The 21,723-nt window shown below is 41.6% G+C and overlaps 1 protein-coding gene across 1 annotated transcript in view; it reads right to left on the reverse strand.

Annotated features, from left to right (window-relative positions):
- The window catches only part of ABCA12 (ATP binding cassette subfamily A member 12), a 644,885-nt gene that overhangs the window by 327,514 nt on the left and 295,648 nt on the right, over window positions 1-21,723 (reverse strand). The window contains exon 13 of the mRNA XM_078680598.1: window positions 1,644-6,149. Coding sequence (XP_078536724.1) covers window positions 1,644-6,149 — 4,506 coding nt within the window. The remainder of the gene's footprint in view (window positions 1-1,643; window positions 6,150-21,723) is intronic.

Consider the following 21,723-nt stretch of genomic DNA (forward strand, 5'->3'; position numbering starts at 1 on the left):
GAAAGGATGCAGTTTTTGTGAGTGTAGAAATATGTGGAGCGGGTTGCCGAGCGACTGATGGATGCAGCCCCTACGTTATCCCAGTGAACACCTGGCCCACCTGCCTCGCTCTAAATGAGCCCCTTAGGTCTTACAGTAATAACAGAAAAGTAATGAACTGAATACTAAGGCAAGTAATGATATATTGCTTAGTGCTTCATGGGGCCCAGTTAACAAAGAAAAACGTGAATACTGGAATACATAGCATACATCTACACATTCCAAAGTTCTACATCGACTTATCAATGCATAGAAATCCCTGCCATACTTATGTCTTACATATTGGTTTCGTGATTACACACATACATGTATGGCATTCACATATATTTCTGGACTATGCCTGTTGTCCGTCACCCTACACTTAATTGCCTTTTTATTTTTTTTATTTCATGTAAAACGTTTTCCATGAAATGTCATTGCTTCCTTTTAAAAGGACTTAAACTTATATTACTCAAGTGGTAGTTTGGAAATAGTAAAAACTATGTTAAATGCATGACAAATGCTTGTGAATGCCATAACACACCAACAACATAGGACTGAATGGGCGAACACCACATTTACTCTGCATTTTTCCGAAAATTCTCCTGACTCTTCCTTCGGAATGCTGAATTTTATAAGGTGCACATATTTTCCGTAACTTTTGCGAACACAGATTACTTTGCTGCCTGTGTGATGTAGACGTGATTATGTTTTTGTCATTTGGGGCCATATGTATCATACTTACGTTTTGCGAATTCCAGATAGCGAATTTTAAGGAATCGCTATTTGGAATTCGCAAAACGCCATGTATGTACAAAATCGCTATATAATAGCGATTCCTTACCATTCCTAATTTGCGATTAGCTAATTGCTAATCGCAATTTACCCATTCATTTCTATGGGCCAGGAGGCCCATAGGAATGAAGGGGCAATTTGCGTTTAGCAATTTGCTAATCGCAAATTAGGAATTTTTCCAAGGGTGCAGGGATGTCTCAAGAACACCCTGCTGCACCCCTGAAAAAGACATTTGGGGGCATATGGCGCACATACATGCATGGGCGTCATATGGCACCTTTTGTTTTTTGGAAAAAAGCTTTTTGAAAAGAATTCGCAAATTACCACCAACTAGAAGTTGGTGGTAATTTGCGAATCCTTAATGGCATTTTTTGAATATTTTTTGTTTGATACATTGCATTTAAGGAATCGCAAAATCCAAGCTCACGTGTAAAGGATACATATATTTGTACTCTAGACCCAAAATTTCAAGGCAACAAGAATCTCATCAGAAAACGTCAGATAAAAACATCGAGTTTTGAATAACAAGCTAGACCAAGTATAAAGAAAATAAAACTCAAATTGCATTGATAGTATTCAATCAATTCTACACGCCTATAATCAATAGGTGTAGAATTTCCAACTGTGCCAAAATGTGGTGCTTCTACATGAAGCTGCCTACTTAGATATATTTATTAAGATAAGATTATGTTCCAACTCAAGAACACTTTGCTTCACTGCGTTCAGTCATAGAGTATCTGACAAGCAATTTTTAAATGTTCTCGACATTTTAATTCAACTAATAAAATAGTTACCTAGCATAGAAAAATACATGAGAAATACAAACTTACCGTTGAGCAACATTGTTGGACGCCTGTTCTTTGTCAGTCCTGTTGAAGAGCAGTGTTACTACTTCAGAAGCAAAGGTGAATACCTCAGAGAAGGAAGTGAAGTTTAACGTTTTCAGAAGCATTTGCAGATTACTTATTGCATGCAGAGTGGCATTTTGTCCTGCATTGACTTGACTTTCATTGATGCTTGCCTCAATCATGGAACTTGTCAAAAAGAAAACCAGATTCTGGAAATCTGGGTTGTCAATCCAATGATTCAGAGTGGCGTTCTCAGACTGCAACTCTAAGAAAGGTAATAGCAAATCAAAAAGGCTTTCCAGTGTATCATCATATGGAAAACTGGTGAGGTTGAAAGGAATATTGTCCAACAAAGAAAGAGTATTGTCTAAGACATTATCGGTGCTGTCCTGTGAGGTGGTAGGTTGTGTTCTGTTGATTAGTAGCTGCAGATTTTCAGAAAGATGTGACAAAGTGTCAGCAGCAGAGGACAAATTAAAAGCTCTTAAAGTATCCTCAACAAAGTCTACTGCAGCCCTGACAGCCCCTTCTGTTGCCAGGATGTGACTTCCATTTCCACCAGCAGTCGCCATGTTCAGGACCAGAGACAGCAGCTCTTGGAGGGATGGGTTGGCCAGAACATCAGCAACGTCTGTTAGGTCAAACAACTCCAAGAATAGAGTCAACATCTCAAAAATACTTCCCATGCCATTGTCAGATGTGAAACTGGAGCCATTCATCAAAAGGTTGGAGAGCATAGGCAAGAACTTTCCTGCAGCCTGGAAGTATTTAGCAGTGTCAGTGGGTGAATATTGTGATGCATATGAGAGGATTCCCTCTGCTTTCTTCAACTCTTCAGCCCAATTAAAATTATTATTGCTTGAAAGTAAAAGGTCACACGCCATAAAGGTTATATTTGAGGCCAAGCTAAAGTCTCCCCAGCTTGGTGGAGTCATCTCTAAATCTTTCAAACTGTTCTGGGAAGCAGTGGCCAACGTTTTCACCAAATCTTTGCAGAGTGAAACTGCAGTGGAATCCAGCTGTGGGGTCCATGAGTCCAGGTTCAGTAAACTGGGACTAATTATCCCCTTGAGAATATCACCCAGAAACAGCTGAGCCTGTACAACTTCTTGTCCCAAACCACTGCCTGTCAAATTGAAAGCATCTGAGAGTCTCTCCAAGAGATCCCTGAGCTCACTGACTTCTGTCATGGTCCAGTTTCCAGCTGCCATATGCTCAAGAATGTGCTGCACCCTTACGAACAAATCAGACTCAGGGATTCCTGGAGGATTTAGGAACACTTGCATCAGTTCAAGCACAGGCTTTGCCCATGACTCAGAATTTGGAAGCACACTGAAAATAAACATTAGGTCTGACAATGAGATGTTTGGTAAAGTGACTTGTGCATAGAAGTCTATGAGGCTTAGGATAAGAGGGATTGTAAGTGGATTTGACTGGTTTTGGGAGAGGCTGTCCAAAATGTTAATATTAAGAGTGCCTAATGTAGCTGGGCATGTTATGTTGCTATCTGTTAGTTGTTCAGAAAATGTACTCAGGGCTTCATGCAAAGGTTGAATCCACGGTATATTGTATCCAACAATGTTGTCTAACTTTGAAAAGAAATGCGTAGTAAGCTGCAGGGAGTTAATTATGCATGCTGTCTGCCCTCCTACATTATAGGAGGTGTTGTTGTGCACTTCAGCAATTTGTTCTGCAAGTTCTAAAATGTGCAATGCTCCCTGAAGGATTTCCTCAAGTGTTTGATTTGTGATTGTGCCATTTTCTAAATATTGAAACACAAAGGATAACTGGCACCGAGACTGCGACAATGAATCATGTAGAGTTGTATTCCCAAAAGCAACGCCCATTATTAAATGAAAAACTTCTGTCATTGAGCACAACTGGGGCATACTTCCATTTTCGTTTCTTTCAGTGAGGGCAAAAGTCAAGATTGAAATGACCGAATCCAGCAGTTTTGAATCCAGCATAAAATCCTGGTATGAGAAATTGCCATTTAAATCCTCCCCAAGCAGTAGGTGTGAAAAATTATACATTGCGTAAATTATGTTTTTGCTAGAAGCTCCTCCCATTTCAATGCTGTTGATGAGGCTTACCCCTCCCTCAAAGACTTCATCCAACTTTTGAGAAGTGTCTTGATGGAAGCCAGGGAGCCGACCCAGATTGTGGGCATCAATAGCGAGAAGTATTCTTCTGATGCCATTCAGCATTTCAAGGTACTTGTCAGCAAAATCAAAACCCAATGACATGTTGGTGAATTTGTTTCCATTGTGATTTTGCAGCAGGTGCAATGTGGACTCCATAACACTTAGGGCATTCTCTTTGACAAGAGTTACCCAGGAGAAGGAAGGATTAGTGTGATTCGGAAACAAAATATGAATGACAGCTTCTGTGTAGTTTATAACCTGCTGCAACTCCTGGAAGAAATCCTGAAATGGCATTTCCCCTAAAAATTGAACTGCTGGAATGCTTTGGGATTGATTGAGGACAGCTGCCATGTTTTGCATATTATTTAGAAAGGACTGGAGAGCAGAGTGCTTGTGAATGTTGGGTAAAGTGTTACTTAAAATCAGCTGTGCAATTGTGTACCAAGGATAACCCACATTGGAGACTTCAATGCCTTCTGTTTGGTTCTCCAAGTAGAGAACATACCACTTTGCAATCTCGAATTCTACTTGCATTCTCTGCAATTGGTCTTTTGTCGGTAAATACAGTGTGGCAGACATGTTGTCATCCAAGAGTTCGAACTCTTTGGGTTGTATCAGATCCAACAAGGTTATAATGGTTGCTTCATATTCTGGAGAAGAAACATTGACATTGATTCTGATGTTGTTTAAACTTTTTACAATGTCTGACACTGCACTGTGCGTTACACTGAGAACAGGGTCATTCTGAAAAACCGCCATTGTAAGATTATACAAATAGTTGAGCTGCTGGTACAATGTGGCATTGTCCTTCAATGCCCCCATCCAGAATTTGATTATTGAAACAGCAATAGAAAGTCTGTTCTGTAAAGGTTGTGGCAAAGGCTGTCTCTCCAGCAGCTCCACGACATGTAATGTGAGATCCAACATACATAGTAGAGAGGAAGATTCACTTCGATGATAACAGTCAGAGATATCGACAACACTCTGAATCTGAAGCAGGAGTTCTGAAACATTGGATGAAGCACACATCTCAAGCGCGCTCCTCACCTCGCTTGCATTCAGATTCAAGGGTCCAGACAATGACTGGATGAGAGTCCAGTTGAGATCACCCCGGAGGCTCTCGTTCAGAAGTAGGTCCCTTAGTGAGATTACTTTCTGAAACACTGCAGTTATATCAGTCTCAGAATTAATAGAGTTTCCTCTGGAAGACCAGAGAAGAGAAAATATACTGCTGATTAATGAAACCTGAATGTCATTATAAACTGCAAAATTTGGCAAAGAAGAAATATTGAACTCTTCGCCCAGGCTACTGTTCTCCATCATTGCTAGCAACTGCACAAATTCTCCAGCTAGCTGTTGGAATTCATGAAGCACTCTTGTACAATTTGATTGTTCGGTATGGCATGTCTGCATGGATTCTATGGCCAGGAGAGTGATATTTGCGGCACTGTCAAACGCTGCTTTTTCATCTCTGGGAATATATTTAGACATTAGAGACAGTAAATCAGAAAGTGTATTGGTAGCAGAAGAGCTCAGATTCAGCAGATTGGGTGGGGAGATAAAGGACAGCATTTCCATTGCAAATTCTCTCAGCTCCTCTGAGTGCACAAAGGGAAGCTGCCCACTGATATTGCTATATGGACCCAACCAGAAAATGGCTCTGTGGATGTTGGTATCAGATGTTAGAAAGTTGAGTATCTGCTGCAGGTAGACCTCAGTAGGGACTTGGACTTCAGCAGTACTGTTCATACTGATGATGTGATTGAACATCTGTAGGGCATCAAGGAGATATGTAGTTACCTCAGTGAAATTGTGACTTGGAGTGAATATATTTTGGAAAGTTTCTACGATCTGCATAAATTCAGGCTGGTTTAGAACATAGAACAGCTTCATTATGGTTGTACTTGTGCTGAATGAGCCAGTGCTGATGGATGTCCAGGTAGCAACCAGTGATTCTAATTCCTTCACAGTGTGATCAGTTTCATTTTGCATAAACAGATTGCCAATGGAGAGCTTGTTCCAGCTTTCGACATCCTGGATGAACACCTGAAAAATCTTCCTCCAGTTTTCGAACCTGGTATCCTGGTAGGCAATCTGCTGAAGCCTCTCCACTAGGCCAGTCAAGATTTTCATAGACGAATTGATGTTTATAAATGGTGGAGCTAAGGTCATATCAGAGAGTAACTCATTGGTGATGTTGAATAGAAGCTGCAGCAGGCTAGTGGCCACAGCAGGCAGTTGCTGGTTGTTAGGGAATTGTGTTGAAAGCATCAGTTGTATCTGTTCATTCAGAAGCTTTTCAATGCCGCTCCTCTGAAAAATTGCCCAGGCTTGTTCAAGAATTCTGTAGAAGAGAGAAATAGTAGATGGTCAAATTCCGCTAGCCTCTTAATGATGAATAACACATTGTTTGTTATTATAGTCAGGTATGGATATTCTCTCTGTATAATTCTATCCTAAAGCCACCAATCATAGGATATCTGTTTCTTAATTAGTATTTGTTTTTAAGCTCAACAAAATTCTGCCGCTAATTTAAATTCACATCTCATTAACCAAAATATGTGATTGTGTGAAACTTTACATGATTCTTAAAGCCTACAATGTAGATCGATTCTTTGTGTTGTGTGGTTGCCCGCCACCACAATTTTGGGAGTTTTTTTGTTTGCACTTTTCACTGGCACTATCGTCACAGAAAATAAATGTTTTTATACTTTTGCACCGTAGATGTTTAATAGCTGGTTTGTGTATGAGAATGCAGTGGAATTCTGGAGGAAAATTGTGGAATGATCCACTAAGATAGCATGCATTGGTGATTTTACTGGATATCACTTCTGGGTACCATTTTCAACATCTTACATTTTATAGACTGTATAAAAGAACACAACATGTGAGAGAACTAAATGTTCATTCTACATCAGTTAGGAGTGGTATGGACCAACCTGCATGACATGACCTGACAGTGTCAAGCTAGGTCCCTTACAATGCGCAACCACTTCAACAAAAAATCCCCATTAAAAATAGATCTGTTCAGTTGACACACATATTGGAAGAACCTCTCTATAGCTCAAGAATATATGAAATGTCCCCTTTTCCAACAGAGGGGAACCCCAGGCAGCACTGAGATGAAATGAAAGTATGTTGGCAATGTCACTCTCAATGTTGGACCATTCCTTTGAAGAGTAGGAGAACTCCATTTACAGCGCTAATGTCATTCACATTTTGGCGAACCTATGAAATTCACAAAAACAAATTGTGACTTTATTGTCCAGATACAGGGTCAACAGCACATATGATTGACCTTCCCCAACTAATGGGAATGAGTGGCAGTCAAGAGCACTTCAAAGGTTTATTTACTGGTGTTAGGTTCATTTATGCTGTTATCACATGAATGTGCCAGTGTCATGCACCTTTTCTTCCTTCAGATCATTTTCCCTTCCTCCGGGAGTCCCATCTCTGCTGCTTGTCAGTACTTTAAATGCAGACTGTGGTCTCATATATATTTCAAAGAACCCATACACCTGTAGTGATGAAGGAGTCTGATTGTTTGTCCTCCTCTTAACATTTCAGCAATTAAATATTGCAGACTAAACATTTGTGTGTAACCAGAGGGCTGGGTTTTGCTCCAGAAACTTCATATAAAAAGTTATTATTCTGATATAATTAAATTTGCTTGAGCGACAAGAAGCCTGAAAGTGCAATTAAAGGACGGGCTAACTACTCTGCCATATTGTTTCCTGACGTTCACTCTTCGGGGCTGTTAGAGACAAGATGTAGCACCTCTGGAGCAGAAGACAATGCTTCTTCATAGGTTATGACATTCAATTTTAGGAGCAGATGCAGCACCTTCAGATTATGCATGGTCATTTCAGATTCAGCAATGAGACTGTCATTGACAAAAAAATTATATACTCCTGATTCCAAAAGGTTAAATACATTGTTAATAGAAAGGTAGGCTATCCAATATGTGAAACCCTGGACCTCATCCTAGGTCTGTGCAAATAGAAACAATGGTTCAAAACTGCTGTGCATGGCCTGCAACATTGTCTAGCTAGAACTGTTCTTGAGAGTTCCACTGAGTGCTGACAAGAGCTAAGGAGACTGAAGGGATGAGGAATTTCACGTCAGCGTGGTTTCTTTGCACCATGCGCAAGGTCCATTCCCAGTTAAACTCAGTACTATTGAAATACAGAAGATCATAAGTTAAGGGATACATAACAGTAAATAATTAGCTTGAACTCCACAAACAATATATCAGAGGCAGCTGACAGGCAGTCCAGGAAACCGCTAGAGTACTAGAAGATGGATGGTTGCTTGTGTTTAAAAGGCTTGCCATGCTCAGCAGATCTGATGAGTTTCCCTTTTTAAGATTACAAAATACCCCTTCCAAAGCATGCTATACTTCATGGTGTACAACACCAAGAACCAATAATCAGCCATTTTCTACACTCATCACCAAATCTTCTAGTTCTGCAACATCAATTTCGTGGATAATATATTGTAAGATGATGGTCACCGGATACTAATTCGATAAATCTGAGGAATTCAAGATCGTCTGAAATATATTGATAAAGAGTTTACTAATTAGAAAATTATCTTGAAGTGACTTAAGGATGCACCCACTACTGGATAGCACACTTTCATTGGTTGGGTCTTGAAACCCATTTGATGTATGCCCTCCTGGTTGGGTGACTAGCAGTGAGATCCAGAAGCAAGGATCTAGATGAACAACAACTCTATGCATTGCAATGCAAAGAGTAGAACAAGTCACCTCCTTTTATAGGTCAGGAAAAGCAAAGTCATATCGTCTCCATAGTAATTTGTCAAAGACTTTCAGTAACTTGCAGGACAACTGCGATATTGACATTGGGACAGAGATTTCCTTCTCCAATGACCTCTCCAAAGAACCCTTGACAGAGAAGGCCAGGCAGGCCTATGGTGGAGAACACATTGTCTGCAAGAAGGACCCACAGAGAAGAATTTTGCAAATTAGGACCGCACTGGTGGGTTGGCTACCCCCAGACACATTTTAAAAGGGAAAGCAGTGACACTCTGTGTGGAGCAATATAGGTATCTCTTCTGCCAGAGTCACACTTACTGTAGAATGGCGGGTTGGCGGTTGAAATGGGAATTGCCACACAATTTGACAAAGGCAAAAGTGGTAATAATAATTGTAGTGATGGAAAGTTGCTCTTGCACAGTCTGTGGTAACTACATATTTTGGAGAAATTTTGTTAAGTGTAAAGTGTGGTCCAATGTGTACAGCAAGCAATCAGATTTGGTCCAGTTAGTGCAGTCAGAGATCTCTGGAACGCTCTATGTGGGTAAGATGCTGTGTTATGCTGGATGAGATTGACAGCTCTGACATGTTTTAGCACATTTCTATTAGGTCTCATGGACCACAAAAACAACTGAGTGAAGGTCACCTTGACATCACCTCCTGTGGTGATGTTCAGATTGAAACTCCTTGCTGAAAGGGTTGTCTCACACTGATACCGTATCAGCCACATATTATCGCAATGACCAATGGAGAGCAAATATACTGTTGATTAGCAAAATATTACCATCACCTTGACCTGCAGATTGCAGCACTGATGGGTCATCAGACCATTCTCCCAGGTTGTTTTTCTCAACATGAAGCTGCAAGGCTTCACAAAGTAGCGGCTGAAATTCGTGAAAGAACAGTCTGGAGAGCCACTGTAGAACCTTTGTGTTGATTCAGGAATTACACTGTAGCATTTATCCGGTTAGACATTGCTTGCTTTCCCTTAGCTAGGAATTTAAAACACAGAGGCAGAAAACTGGAGAGGCTCTTCGTACCAGTACGCCTTTCTTAGTGATAGTTTCAGAGTTGAAACTCAGGGGCATATTACCAAGCAATAGCGATAATTATCGCTATGCATGGTTAGCGGCTATAATTATATCGCCGCGCCCCGACGATTTTTACCGCTGAGATACCTCAAGGTTTATCTCAAAAGCGGTAAAAATCCTGCGAAATGCATGAATATCGCTGAATAATCAGCGATATTCATGCATTATCGTGACAATGCTCTTAGCCATGTTATCCACCTTCCATTGGATAACATGGCTAAGAACTGCTCTGGGAAGGCGTTAGCTTTTGGAGATAATCGCGCTTAGCGCGATTATTTCCAAAAGTAGGTAATAGGAGATAGCGATAGTAGCGACTGTTTCCAGTCGCTAACATCTTGGCACGCCCACTTTGCATGTCATTAGCGATAATTATCGCTGACATGCAAAGTGGGCCCCAAGATGATCGCTATCTCCTAATAGCTGTCGCTAACTAGCGGCTATAAGGCCCTTGGTAATATGCCCCTCAGAAACCTAACAAAATCATACAGCGGTTCCCTCTGGAATGCAAGGACAACACATATCGTTTTAAGTCGATATGCGAGGAAACACTCTGAGAAACTGGAGTGGCCACTACAACTTCAATCGTACATAAGTATATATGATATTTCTGAATACAGTTTTCGAGATAATGAGTATCCTTGACCCTCCTGTTTGTTCATTTTGAAGGAATGTAAACTTGGACTATACCAATTTGACATGCGTTATAGCAGAACCTGGCCAAATTGCAGGGTTCTTGGTGGGTCTGATCATCTTCAGCCCTGCCTCCGGTCAATAACGAAGATCTGGGGCCCTCGAGCGTTCCAAGTTCTGAAGCGGGTTGACGTTTGCAGCCAGAACCCTAAAGTAACTGGTCTTCATCACCTGTGCATTTTGCTTATGTTAGATCGCTCCAAGAACACCAAAAGACACATTTACATTTAGAAGTTCAAAAAGAGAAACATCTCTGTGACGTAAGCTCTCTTCCATGCAGACTGGCGGCCTCAGCATGTAAAGCTTCGATGCCCAGAGATGTCCAAGAGTGCTAGATTCAGTCCAGATTCCAGGATCTACTCAGAAGATACGTTTATATACAATTGATCTACTTGGAAACTATTTACATAGTTCTGAAAAACTTGGATGGATCTAGCCCTCCTGGACCTACTCTGGGCACCGCTGGGGTAAACTGGGTTTTGAAATATTACACCGATCGTGGGCAGCTGGAAAGCAGGATGTTGGTGAAAACGTCAATGTCGCTGTGTCTGTGTAAACTCATTCATACCAACACCACTTCTTCTGTGTAGGTCGATTTATAGGGAGACAACGGCAAAATGAATGTTTGGAAATGGTGCGTCTCTTTTTCTCCATGCGTTAGAGTCGCCATATTGTAAATAACAAAAACCTTTGCATGGTGGGGAGTATAATTTATAATCTAAAGTAGGCAAGCCAGCAATCTAACTCTTCTGCAGTTTGCGTGCTGTATTTTACACTCACTTGTTTGTTTTTATTTTAAAGTGCATATCTGTATCTTAATATTTATTTTCAGTACTGACTGAGACTGTACTTTTTTGACTAAATCATATTGACCGAAGCGAATAAACATGGATACGATTTTTTAATTGTAGTACAATCTCTTCCTATAATTCAATGAATAGGAATGTATCTGCTGGTCTCCCACGGGGATGCTGAAGGGAATTAACAGCCTACCCCAAAAATATTTCGTCCTCCATAGCATTGTGTGGCTGGCGACCTACTCAACACAATTTCAATGTGTTGCGAAATTAAATAGTTTCAAAGAGCAAACGCCTCTTTTGTGTTGTTAAGTGATTCTGTGCGCCTCAATGGACGGGTTCAATGGCCGGGAGGCATATCTTGGCTCCACAAACATGTCTATTGTGCGACACCATTTCGTTTTATCCTTGCTTGGCAAGACAAACACGCTGTATCAGTTGTTCCTTGAAAGCCTACTCAATGACAACCAGCACATGCCACACAATATGGTAGGAAGAGGGACAGAAACCAGACACCCAGCAGCCACAGGGCCTTCAGTGTGCAGTTGTTACAGATCAAAAGACCTATGCAAAGCCAATGTTAACGTTCGACGAATCAAAAAACAGGCCGGGACACATATGAGTGTGTACACTTTGGACTTCAACAGAATTCGAAGTTTTGGGAGAAATGATAGAAAACTGGTCGGTGTTTTTTCAATGTTTTAAATTTTTTATGGGTATGTATATTTTTGCAGATACACTTATACTATTTAGTGCCGTAACAATTATCCATCAAGGAATAACTGGTACTCCCATATATTCCTATAACCAATTAAGAACTCGAAAAAACACACGCATTACTTGTTTTTCTTTAACAAAAAGAAACGAAAAACAGCGTAGGGAAAACACCACAAAACACAGAGAGACAAGGACAAGACATTAAACCAATTACCAATACAGTTATCATAAGTAAACGCCTATTAACTTTTGGGAAAGCATTCCAAATTTAGTTGTGGCTTCTCAGATTATTCTTGCTACTACTCTGATGTCACAAGCACAACATAATTGGAGTATCATCCTGCGATTAACAGAGCTTGTCACATTCCAATGGTATCAAAAGGCCAGAAATATTTATACGACAACAGTTGTATGTCACAATATCAATGTCACAAATATTGGCCTACAGACATATCAGCTACAGGTTAGGGTGTGAGTGACGTGAGTGTCGCACACCCCATCCACACGGTAGCCATCGACCCACACAGACCAGCCCCCCCTAGCAACAGAAGAATGCTCAGAAGTAACCTCACGCCAGTGCCCTTGGCCGTTCCGACCCTCGCCACCACCCCTCTCCCTGCCCTGACAGGCCTCTTAATCAACTGTCACTCGGCAGTGAAGCATGCGGCTGATGTCGCCGCACTCATCCTGAACAACAACACCGACATAGCCATTCTTACAGAATCATAGCTTAATGATTCCTCATCCCCATGCCTCGACCTCTTAATCCCCCCTAACTTCAACATTGTCAGGCTCGACAGACCACACAACAAAAAAGGAGGCGGAATTGCCTGCATCCATCGTGCTAACCTCCTTGTCACTGAGCTTGCAACGAATACTACTGACTCCTGCGAATATCTAGCCCTCTCAGTCTTCAGTAGCACCATCCACACATATAACCTACACATCTTTTATCACCCCCCAGGCACAAACAAACTTTTTACCGACTACCTCATGGAAGTTATTACGGCTAAGAACTCCCCTAACTCCAAGGACATCTTCCTCGGCGACTTCAACTTGCACTGGAATGATCTTAAAGATCCCCATGTCAACGCCATTAAAGACCTCCTGGCCGATCTAGCCTTGACCCAAGCTTGCCCTCTCCCAACCCACTCGAAAGGAGCCACTCTTGACTGGATCATCTCCAAGGATACCACCGTCAAGCTCACCTCGATAGAGCCCTGCGACTGGTCTGACCACCATACCATCACCTTTCTGTTACCCAGCACACGCAAGACAAAGACACCACAACAGGTACTCCCAAAGCGCTGGGTCAGAGACACCAAAAACCTAGACATCAACATGCTTGAGATCCGCTGCAAAACAGACCTACCACCCCCCTCCCACATCACCTCGGTCAGTGACCTTAATGATCACTACTCGACTACCATGTCAAGCATCCTGGATGACCTAGCCCCTCTTAAACTAAAAAGAACTCAAGTCAAAGATAAAAACCCATGGTTCACTGGTTCCCTCAACAACGAGAGAAGATCCCTCCGACAGCATGAAAGAACCTGGAGACAGCACCCCTCAACAGACCACCTAAAACTCCTTCGCCAGGCCAGAAATATCTACAACAAGAACATCGCCAACTCTAAAAAAGAATTCTTCAGAGCGGAACTAGGAAACGCCCAGAATAGACCGCGCAAACTCTTTGAGATGGTTAAACTTCAATCGAACAAACTATCCAAAACAGTGAAAGAAAACCCCAAGTCTCTCATCTCCTCTGAGGCTTTCTCCTCTTTTTTCACAAACAAAATCAAAACCTTAGATACTGAACTTAAGGCTGCCTCCTTCCCCCCCCTGAACTTTGACCCTTTGCCTCCTCCTTCCTTGCCACCACGACTCTTACCAAAGAATTTAGCTCACTGGTCTGAGTTTGCATCCTATGACGAAATCTCTGTCGCGAAAATCCTGGCCTCCCTGAACCCTAACAACCACTTCAATGACCCGCTCCCTTCAAACTGTCTCGCGACCGTTACCAAATCCATCATCCCTAGCTGGACTGCAATCATTAATGCCTCCCTACGACAGGGCTCAATACCGACCTCGCAGAAAACAGGCCAAGTCATACCCATTCTGAAAAAAACGTCGCTGGACCCAGCCTCCCCAGACAACTTCAGACCAATTTCAAACATCCCGCTCCTGGCGAAAGTGCTGGAAAAGTGTGTTCAACTACAGCTTAGTCACCACATCAACCAATACCATCTACTGGACGACTGTCAATCAGGTTTCCGACCCGGTCACAGCACAGAAACTACCATGCTCCACATCGTTGATGACGCTCTTCAAGCCCTTGACCAAGACAAAACCTGTCTCCTGATCCTCCTTGATCTTTCATCGGCCTTCGACACGGTCAACCATGCGATGCTACTCGAACGCCTCAAACTCAGGATGGGACTAGATGGCATAGTCCTCGACTGGTTCAAATCCTACCTCCAAAACCGATCTCAGAGTTTTTTAGTCAATGGCGAACTGTCCGCTCCTTCCGATGTCTCGGTGGGAGTCCCTCAGGGATCAACATTGTCCCCTACCCTCTTCAATCTCTATCTGGAACCCCTGGCCGAAGTCCTGCGCAATGCAAATATCTCCTTTCATATGTACGCTGATGACACTCAGATCTATATAAAAATCTCATCTCTGGCAGAGATCCTCACCCTGAATGAAACCCTGAAGCTGACTGTCAAATGGCTCTCCTCCAATCAACTAAAACTTAATGCCAAGAAAACTGAGTTCCTTCTAATCTCCCCACCCAAGAACAACCCTGACATCCAGACATGGATTAAAGCCATCACAGCCTTAAACTGTTCCCCGACCATTGTGAAATCTGCCAAATCTCTGGGAATCACCTTGGATTATAACCTAAACATGCGAGACCACATCAACACAATGGCGCAATGGGCCAGATTCCACCTGAGCTACCTATGGAAATTGAAACCCTTTCTAGACGCTCCGGACCTCAAACTTGCTGTTCAATCATTAGTCATCTCTCGACTGGAATACGGTTGCTCCACCCTCTCTGGCTTACCTAAGATCTCGCTGGCTCCCTTAAAAGCCTGCCTCAATGCAGCCGCCAGACTACTTACAGGCTCAAAAAAATTCGATCACATCACTCCTCACTTGAAAGCGTTAAACTGGCTCCCCTTCGAGGCGAGGATCCACTTCAAGCTGGCATGCATCACGCACAAGGCCCTTCACTCTAAATCCCCTGCGTATCTTGCTCAGAAGCTTGTGCTATCTGGTGGAAAACAGACACTCAAGATCGACCAAGGCCCTCCTACTCCGGCCTGCACGCTTTAGGAAAATAACAACCTACAATAGGGCTTTCACTGGAGCTGCACCAAGAATATGGAACTCCCTCCCTCCTGACATTAGAAAAATCCCTTCCTTTGCTCGCTTCAAAAAAGAGGCCAAGTCCTTTCTCATGGGTAAATTCCTTGGCTAAACTCATTCCGTCAGCCACCTGAGAGAATGTTGCCCTATCCTGCACCATTGTACATCACTGTATTTGACTTTTTGTATTATTTGTATTATATTCATTGTACATTACTTATCCTTGTTGTATAGCTTCTCACATCCCCCAGGTACAGTACCCTCTGCTACCCTGTCCCACCTTCATCCCTTGACTCTCCGAAAGCCCTCCTTTGTACCTAGTTTTTATCGTTTATCGTGTGATATGTCCCTGTATTATTCTACTGTATCTGTAAAGCGCTCTGATACCCTCACGGGTCATGTTCGCGCTCTATAAAACCTTAAAATAAATAAATAAATAGGGACGACTATTTTACAAACGAATGTATAACTAAGATTTACTAATATTAATTCCATATCTATATACCTTGAAGAGACGCCGTGTGGGACTTACTGGAGGTAACAGGAGGGCTTGTTGGGCCCCAAGGACAATCTGGAGCCAAGTGAACTTCACCCCCCAAGCAGCAAATGCACCAGGAGGTTCGTTTCCAGAGTGGTGGAGAAAGAGGGCATGGCCTCTGACATCCTCTCAGCAATCACACTCTATGGAACTTATTGAAAGTAACAGGAGGGCAGGCACCCTCTGCAACCAATGGGGACATCATCCTCCAACCAGCAGTGTGCCAGGAGGCGTGTTTGTAAAGTGGTGGTGAAAAGGGGAGGGCCTCCTGTAACTTGCCGGTCCTCATTTCTTTCCAATAATTTTTTATATATTAGGGGAGAAGGGGCACGTGGCCCCCTTTCCCTGGACCGATTTGGACACTGGAGACCTCATCCCCTCGGGCCACGCCATTTTTGAATGAATAGTGGGGGTGCACAACCCCCTCCTGGGCTGATTTCAGCGCCGGGGTCGCCATCCCAGTGGCACTGCCTTTTTACATTTTTTTTATTTTTAATATTTGAAGGGAGGGGGCCCTAGCCAATTCAGGCCCAGGGACCCTATCCCCTGGGGCCTAGCCTCTCTTCTGCCTTTCCAGCAGCTCCCTCTGTGCAGCAGTAATGCTGGCTCCCTCAGGAGGGGGGGAGCTAGTGGGAATGTGGGGGCCTTCCAGCGACGTAATAGGCAATAGAATAAAACAAAAACGTGGAAATTCACTGAAAAAAACAAATGTTACAGGGATGTTATAGGTTGGCTCAGATTTCACTCGTACAAAACCTATGAAATTCATCAGTTATAGTTAGCTGAGCTAATTATTACTTCTGCCCCTGTAATGCACTGCCTATGACCCTACATATTACATCACTCATGACATGGTCAGTGACATCACTCATGACACCTCTGATGGCATCTCAAATTACATCACTGATGACATCACTGATTACATCATCCAGGGAAGCACTCACAGACCCACTCACACCTCTATACAACCTCTCATACACCCAATCATACGCCTACACAACTACTCACATACCCATTCACAGACCTAAAACAATACTCACACAAGCAGTCACTCATCCATAGAGCCACTTGCACACCCACTAACTCACTCATAAAGCCACTCACACAACCACTCTCACTAATACAGCTACTCATACAACCAGTCACTTACCCATACAACCACTCACACAGCCACCCACTTATACACCCACCCATACAGCCAATCACACACCCACTCACTTACCCATACAGTCTCTCAACACAGCCACTCACTCACCAAAACAAACACTCATACACCCACACAATCTCTTACATGCCCATTCACACATCCATGCAAGCACTCTCACATCTGCTCACTCTTCCATACAGCCATTCACACAGACACACACTCTTCAATACAGCCACTCACACACCAACTCACTTAACCAAACACCCACTCAAACAGCCACTCACTCACCTATACAGGTACTTACACACCCATTCACTCACTCATACCACCATTCAGACACCCACTCACTCACCCACATAGTCATTCACACATTCACTCACTCACCAATATATCCACTCACACAGCAACTCACTTACTCACTCACACAGCTACTCACACACCCACTTATACACCCACACAGCCAGTCACACACCTAGTCACACACCCATACAGCGACTCAGACACCCACTCACATACGGATACACACAGTCACACAGCCACTCACATAATATATGTTAGAAGAAGTATCAATCATTAGTGGTGCACCTAGCATATTAATCTAACATTTGTAGTAAGTTAGAATATATCTTTAACACTCATAAACTCTTACACTCACTGGATGATGTCATCAGTGATGTTCTTTGAGATGTCATCAGTGATGTCATCAGTATTGTCGCTGACTCTGTCTTGAGTGATGTAATATGTGAGGCCATAAGCAGTGCATTGTGGAAGATTACGTTATAGTTAGCTCAGCTCACTATAACTTCTAAATTTCACTGGTTTTGTACGATTGAAATCGGAGCCTAACTATAACGTCCCTGTAACATTTGTTTTTTTCAGTGGCTATATATATATATATATATATATATATATATATATATATATATATATATATATATATATATATATATATATATATGCAAAAAGAAGAGTTGCCCCAACTGAGGAAGCCACACACGGCGAGCTGTTGACCATTTAATCACAGGATTGCAGAAGCATATAGCCTGGCACTCTGACCACAAATGGAAAGCCAGACGTGTTTCAGGCATTCTACTGCCCTTGTTCACTGGCATGTGGAAAACAGCAGAGAAGCAAACCACCTGCGCCGCTTTAAATGTTCCGTCCATGTGGGCGTGTGCGCTTGAATGTTGGTAAATGTGGTTCGCTATAATCAAACCCAAGTGGGTGCTGCTGTGCCACTAAATGTTCACTGGTTTTGTACGATTGAAATCGGAGCCTAACTATAACGTCCCTATACCCCTTGTTTTTTCCAGTGACTATATATATATATATATATATATATATATATTATAAACACAAAGGACGCAGCACTCTGGAATCTTGTAATGTGATCTTTATTACTCATACAGAGCCAGTCTGTCAAACCAACGCGTTTCGGCCAGCTCGGCCTTTCTCACGGTAGGGGGCACTACTCTCATCTCTGTATTTATGTCATTTCCTGTGAATTCCCCTATATAAAATCACGGCACGCAAACAATTAAACACCGGTATCGCTGAATACTCAGAAGCGTCGTGACGTTATCCCAACCGCCACAAAAAGATAAAACCTGGTTAAACAACGACTAAAAGAAATTCGCTAAAGCACCACTCAAGGAAACTAATTAATCTACAAACAATACGTAAACAACTTACTATCGGCTTTGTTGAGTATCTCTAAGCATCTTGTCAAATATCACGACAAAAAATCATGCTAAATCAGTACACACAATCAAAGATCCGAATTGGCAACGCTGGAATTTTAAAAGCATTGTGCTAATCTCTAAACCACCAAAAGAAGATTTCTGCTCAAAAACCATTCAACCGAATATTGTTAAATCTACGATTAACAGAACCTTGTCAAAGGGATACAAAAATAATCAAACATCACGCTGTGTAAGAACATTTGCAACGTGATACACATTTAACCGAACATCACACGGTGCAAACATCTCACTATAGAACCACTCTCACTATAGAACCACAAGCGTTTCTTTACCCAGGCAGGATGGAAGCACGTATAGCTGAACACCCACAGAAAATAGTTACAATGTTTGAGGCAGACAGTCATGCAGCGGCAACAGCTTCAACCAAAAGTACGCCCCAAAATTAATCGAAGCCGACTTTAAAACAGTTAATTTTCCAAGTAGAAAAACAATACAGGAAAAAAATAAGTTAAAGCTGGGAAATTCTGGCACTACAAAAATATCTCGAAGTGGATAGGATCCCCCGTGGGCTCATGATTTTTACCATGCCTACACACGCACGGACATGCTAGAAGAAAAGGGAGCCTACAACATGAAATGTAGCAAGAATATGATGAGGATTCTCACCAAATATACAGAAATTGCCCTATTGGATATTCATTCACCCATTAAAGATCTCAAGGCTAAAATTAACCTTTGTGATAAAGAAGAAACAGTGAAAATCCGCAAAGAAATGGAAGACCCACTACAAAAATATGAGGATGAAATCCAACAATGCAAACAAAGAAAGTACATCAGAGACGAAACAGATTACAAACAAGGTCAAATCCTAACCTTCACGAAACGATTTGATAAATTATGCTAACAAAATATCTAAGCCAGGATGTGAAACAGGTAGTGAATCAGATATAAGTGGAAGCAAAAGTGAGGGGGCAGCCCGCAAAACTACACCAAATACCATTTCTTTTTTAGAGGAAATGCGTCTCACCAATTTGGATCAGAACCTGTCACGGAATGAAAGCCAAGGCCAAGGCAGAGGCAGAGGCATAGGGTTTGGAAAAGGCAATTTAAAATCTTCAGAAGCACAAGGAAAACCCAAAGATCTAAGCGCAAGAAGACAATACCCCTTTAGGAACCGAGCGAAGAGAAACTAACTGAAGACAATCTCATCATCAACCTATCAGACTACACTCTAACAACAATTGAGTACAGGGTGTTAAGTAAAGGACTCTCATTTAGCCCAGAAAGACATTTTAATTATACGGATACGAGAATTGTTGTATACAAATATGTACGCAAGTTAAAACTCAAAAAAGTACACGCAGTCAGAATAGTGCACAACAATGAAAATGAGACGGCTCACGAGAATGTAACTGAACAAAGGGAAAACATACATGATGAGCTAATTATAGCCGAGATTCCACACCTCAAAACTCTATATAATTTATCCAACGAAACACAAAAAAATTAAACTACTGAGCTTGATATGCTTCAAGATTTGGGAATGGAAACAAAAAAACACAAAGGGTGGTCTAAAGAACAAATCCAGCTATTGTTCACAATTATCACCTGGGAATAAAATCAACACATTTTCTGAAGCAGTGATGAATGATATCTATAAAATGGATAAAATCAGAAACAACAAACAGAAAGAAAATATGACAACAAATGAAAACAATGCAATCAAAAACCTGGCTAATAATTCAAAAATAATAATAAAATCCGCAGACAAGGGCTGTAATATTGTAATCCAAATGATTACAAGAAAGAAGCATCCTGCTAGCTCCAAGACCCAGAAAAATACTGGAAACTCTCATACAATCCTATCAATAAAATTATTTATAACATCAAAAATGTTCTTGACAGTTGGCACACGCACAAACTAATTAAAGATGAGGAATATTCATTCCTACTAAAAGAAAATCCCACAATTCCAACCATATATTTCTTACCTAAAATTCACAAAACATTAATCAATCCTCCAGGAAGACCAATTGTGTCATCATGTGATTCACTATACGAAAACATTTCATCCTATATAGATCATTATCTAGCTCCAATTGTCCAAAATCTTAATTCATAGATTCAGGACACAGGAGATTTCTTACGGATACTATTGGATACAGCATGGAACCCGTCATACTTAATGGAAACAATCGACGTGGTATCCCTCTACACTTCAATAGACCATACAATAGGCCTATAGGCTTGTGCATATTTTCTCAAACAATGTAACATCATTGAATTGGAACATTCAGCAATGTTGTTATCCATGATCGAAACCTGTCTGTCAAACAACATTTTCTTTTTTGATCACAAACTATATCACCAGCTATGTGGCTGTGCCATGGGCATTTCCTTCTCCCCAAATTATGCGAACATCACTATGGGTTGGTGGGAGAAGGGAATAGCCTGGGGCCCCGAGAATCATAAGGCCCTTGATAAGATCATACTATGGACACGCTACATAGATGATCTTTTTCTTATTTGGAATGGCAAAAAGGAGGAATTCTTGGAATACTTCAACTGTCTTAACAACAATGACATTGGATTATCATTTACATGTTCGGTCAACAGGCGTAAAATAGATTTTTGGGATATCACAGTTTATATTGAGGACTACTCTTCACAGGAAAACACCAGCAACCAACAGCATTCTACATGCGGATAGTTTCATCCTAAGCCTCTCTTGTAGAGCATTCAGTTCGGAGAATTTTCCGAATGCGCCGCAATTGTTCCAAAGACAACGAAGCCAAAAAAGAAATAACAAAATGTACAGAAATACTCAAAAGTAGAGGATATAGAGAAAGAGATTTGAATGTAAATCTAAAGAAAATTGAGAATATAACACGCACAGAAATGTTAGTAAAACAAAACAAAATCTAAGAGAATAAAAATGAAGAACAAAATCAATCAGAACAGTCAGCCCCAAAACTCATATTAACATTCAGCAAGGAGGCACACAAAATTCCACAGATTATTGAAAAATATTGGCCATTACTCCTACAAGACAAAGATAATGCAAAGAAAATTGGTGAACGACCATC

Source organism: Lissotriton helveticus, chromosome 3_1 (assembly GCF_964261635.1).
Source record: "Lissotriton helveticus chromosome 3_1, aLisHel1.1, whole genome shotgun sequence".
Lineage (NCBI taxonomy): Eukaryota > Metazoa > Chordata > Amphibia > Caudata > Salamandridae > Lissotriton > Lissotriton helveticus.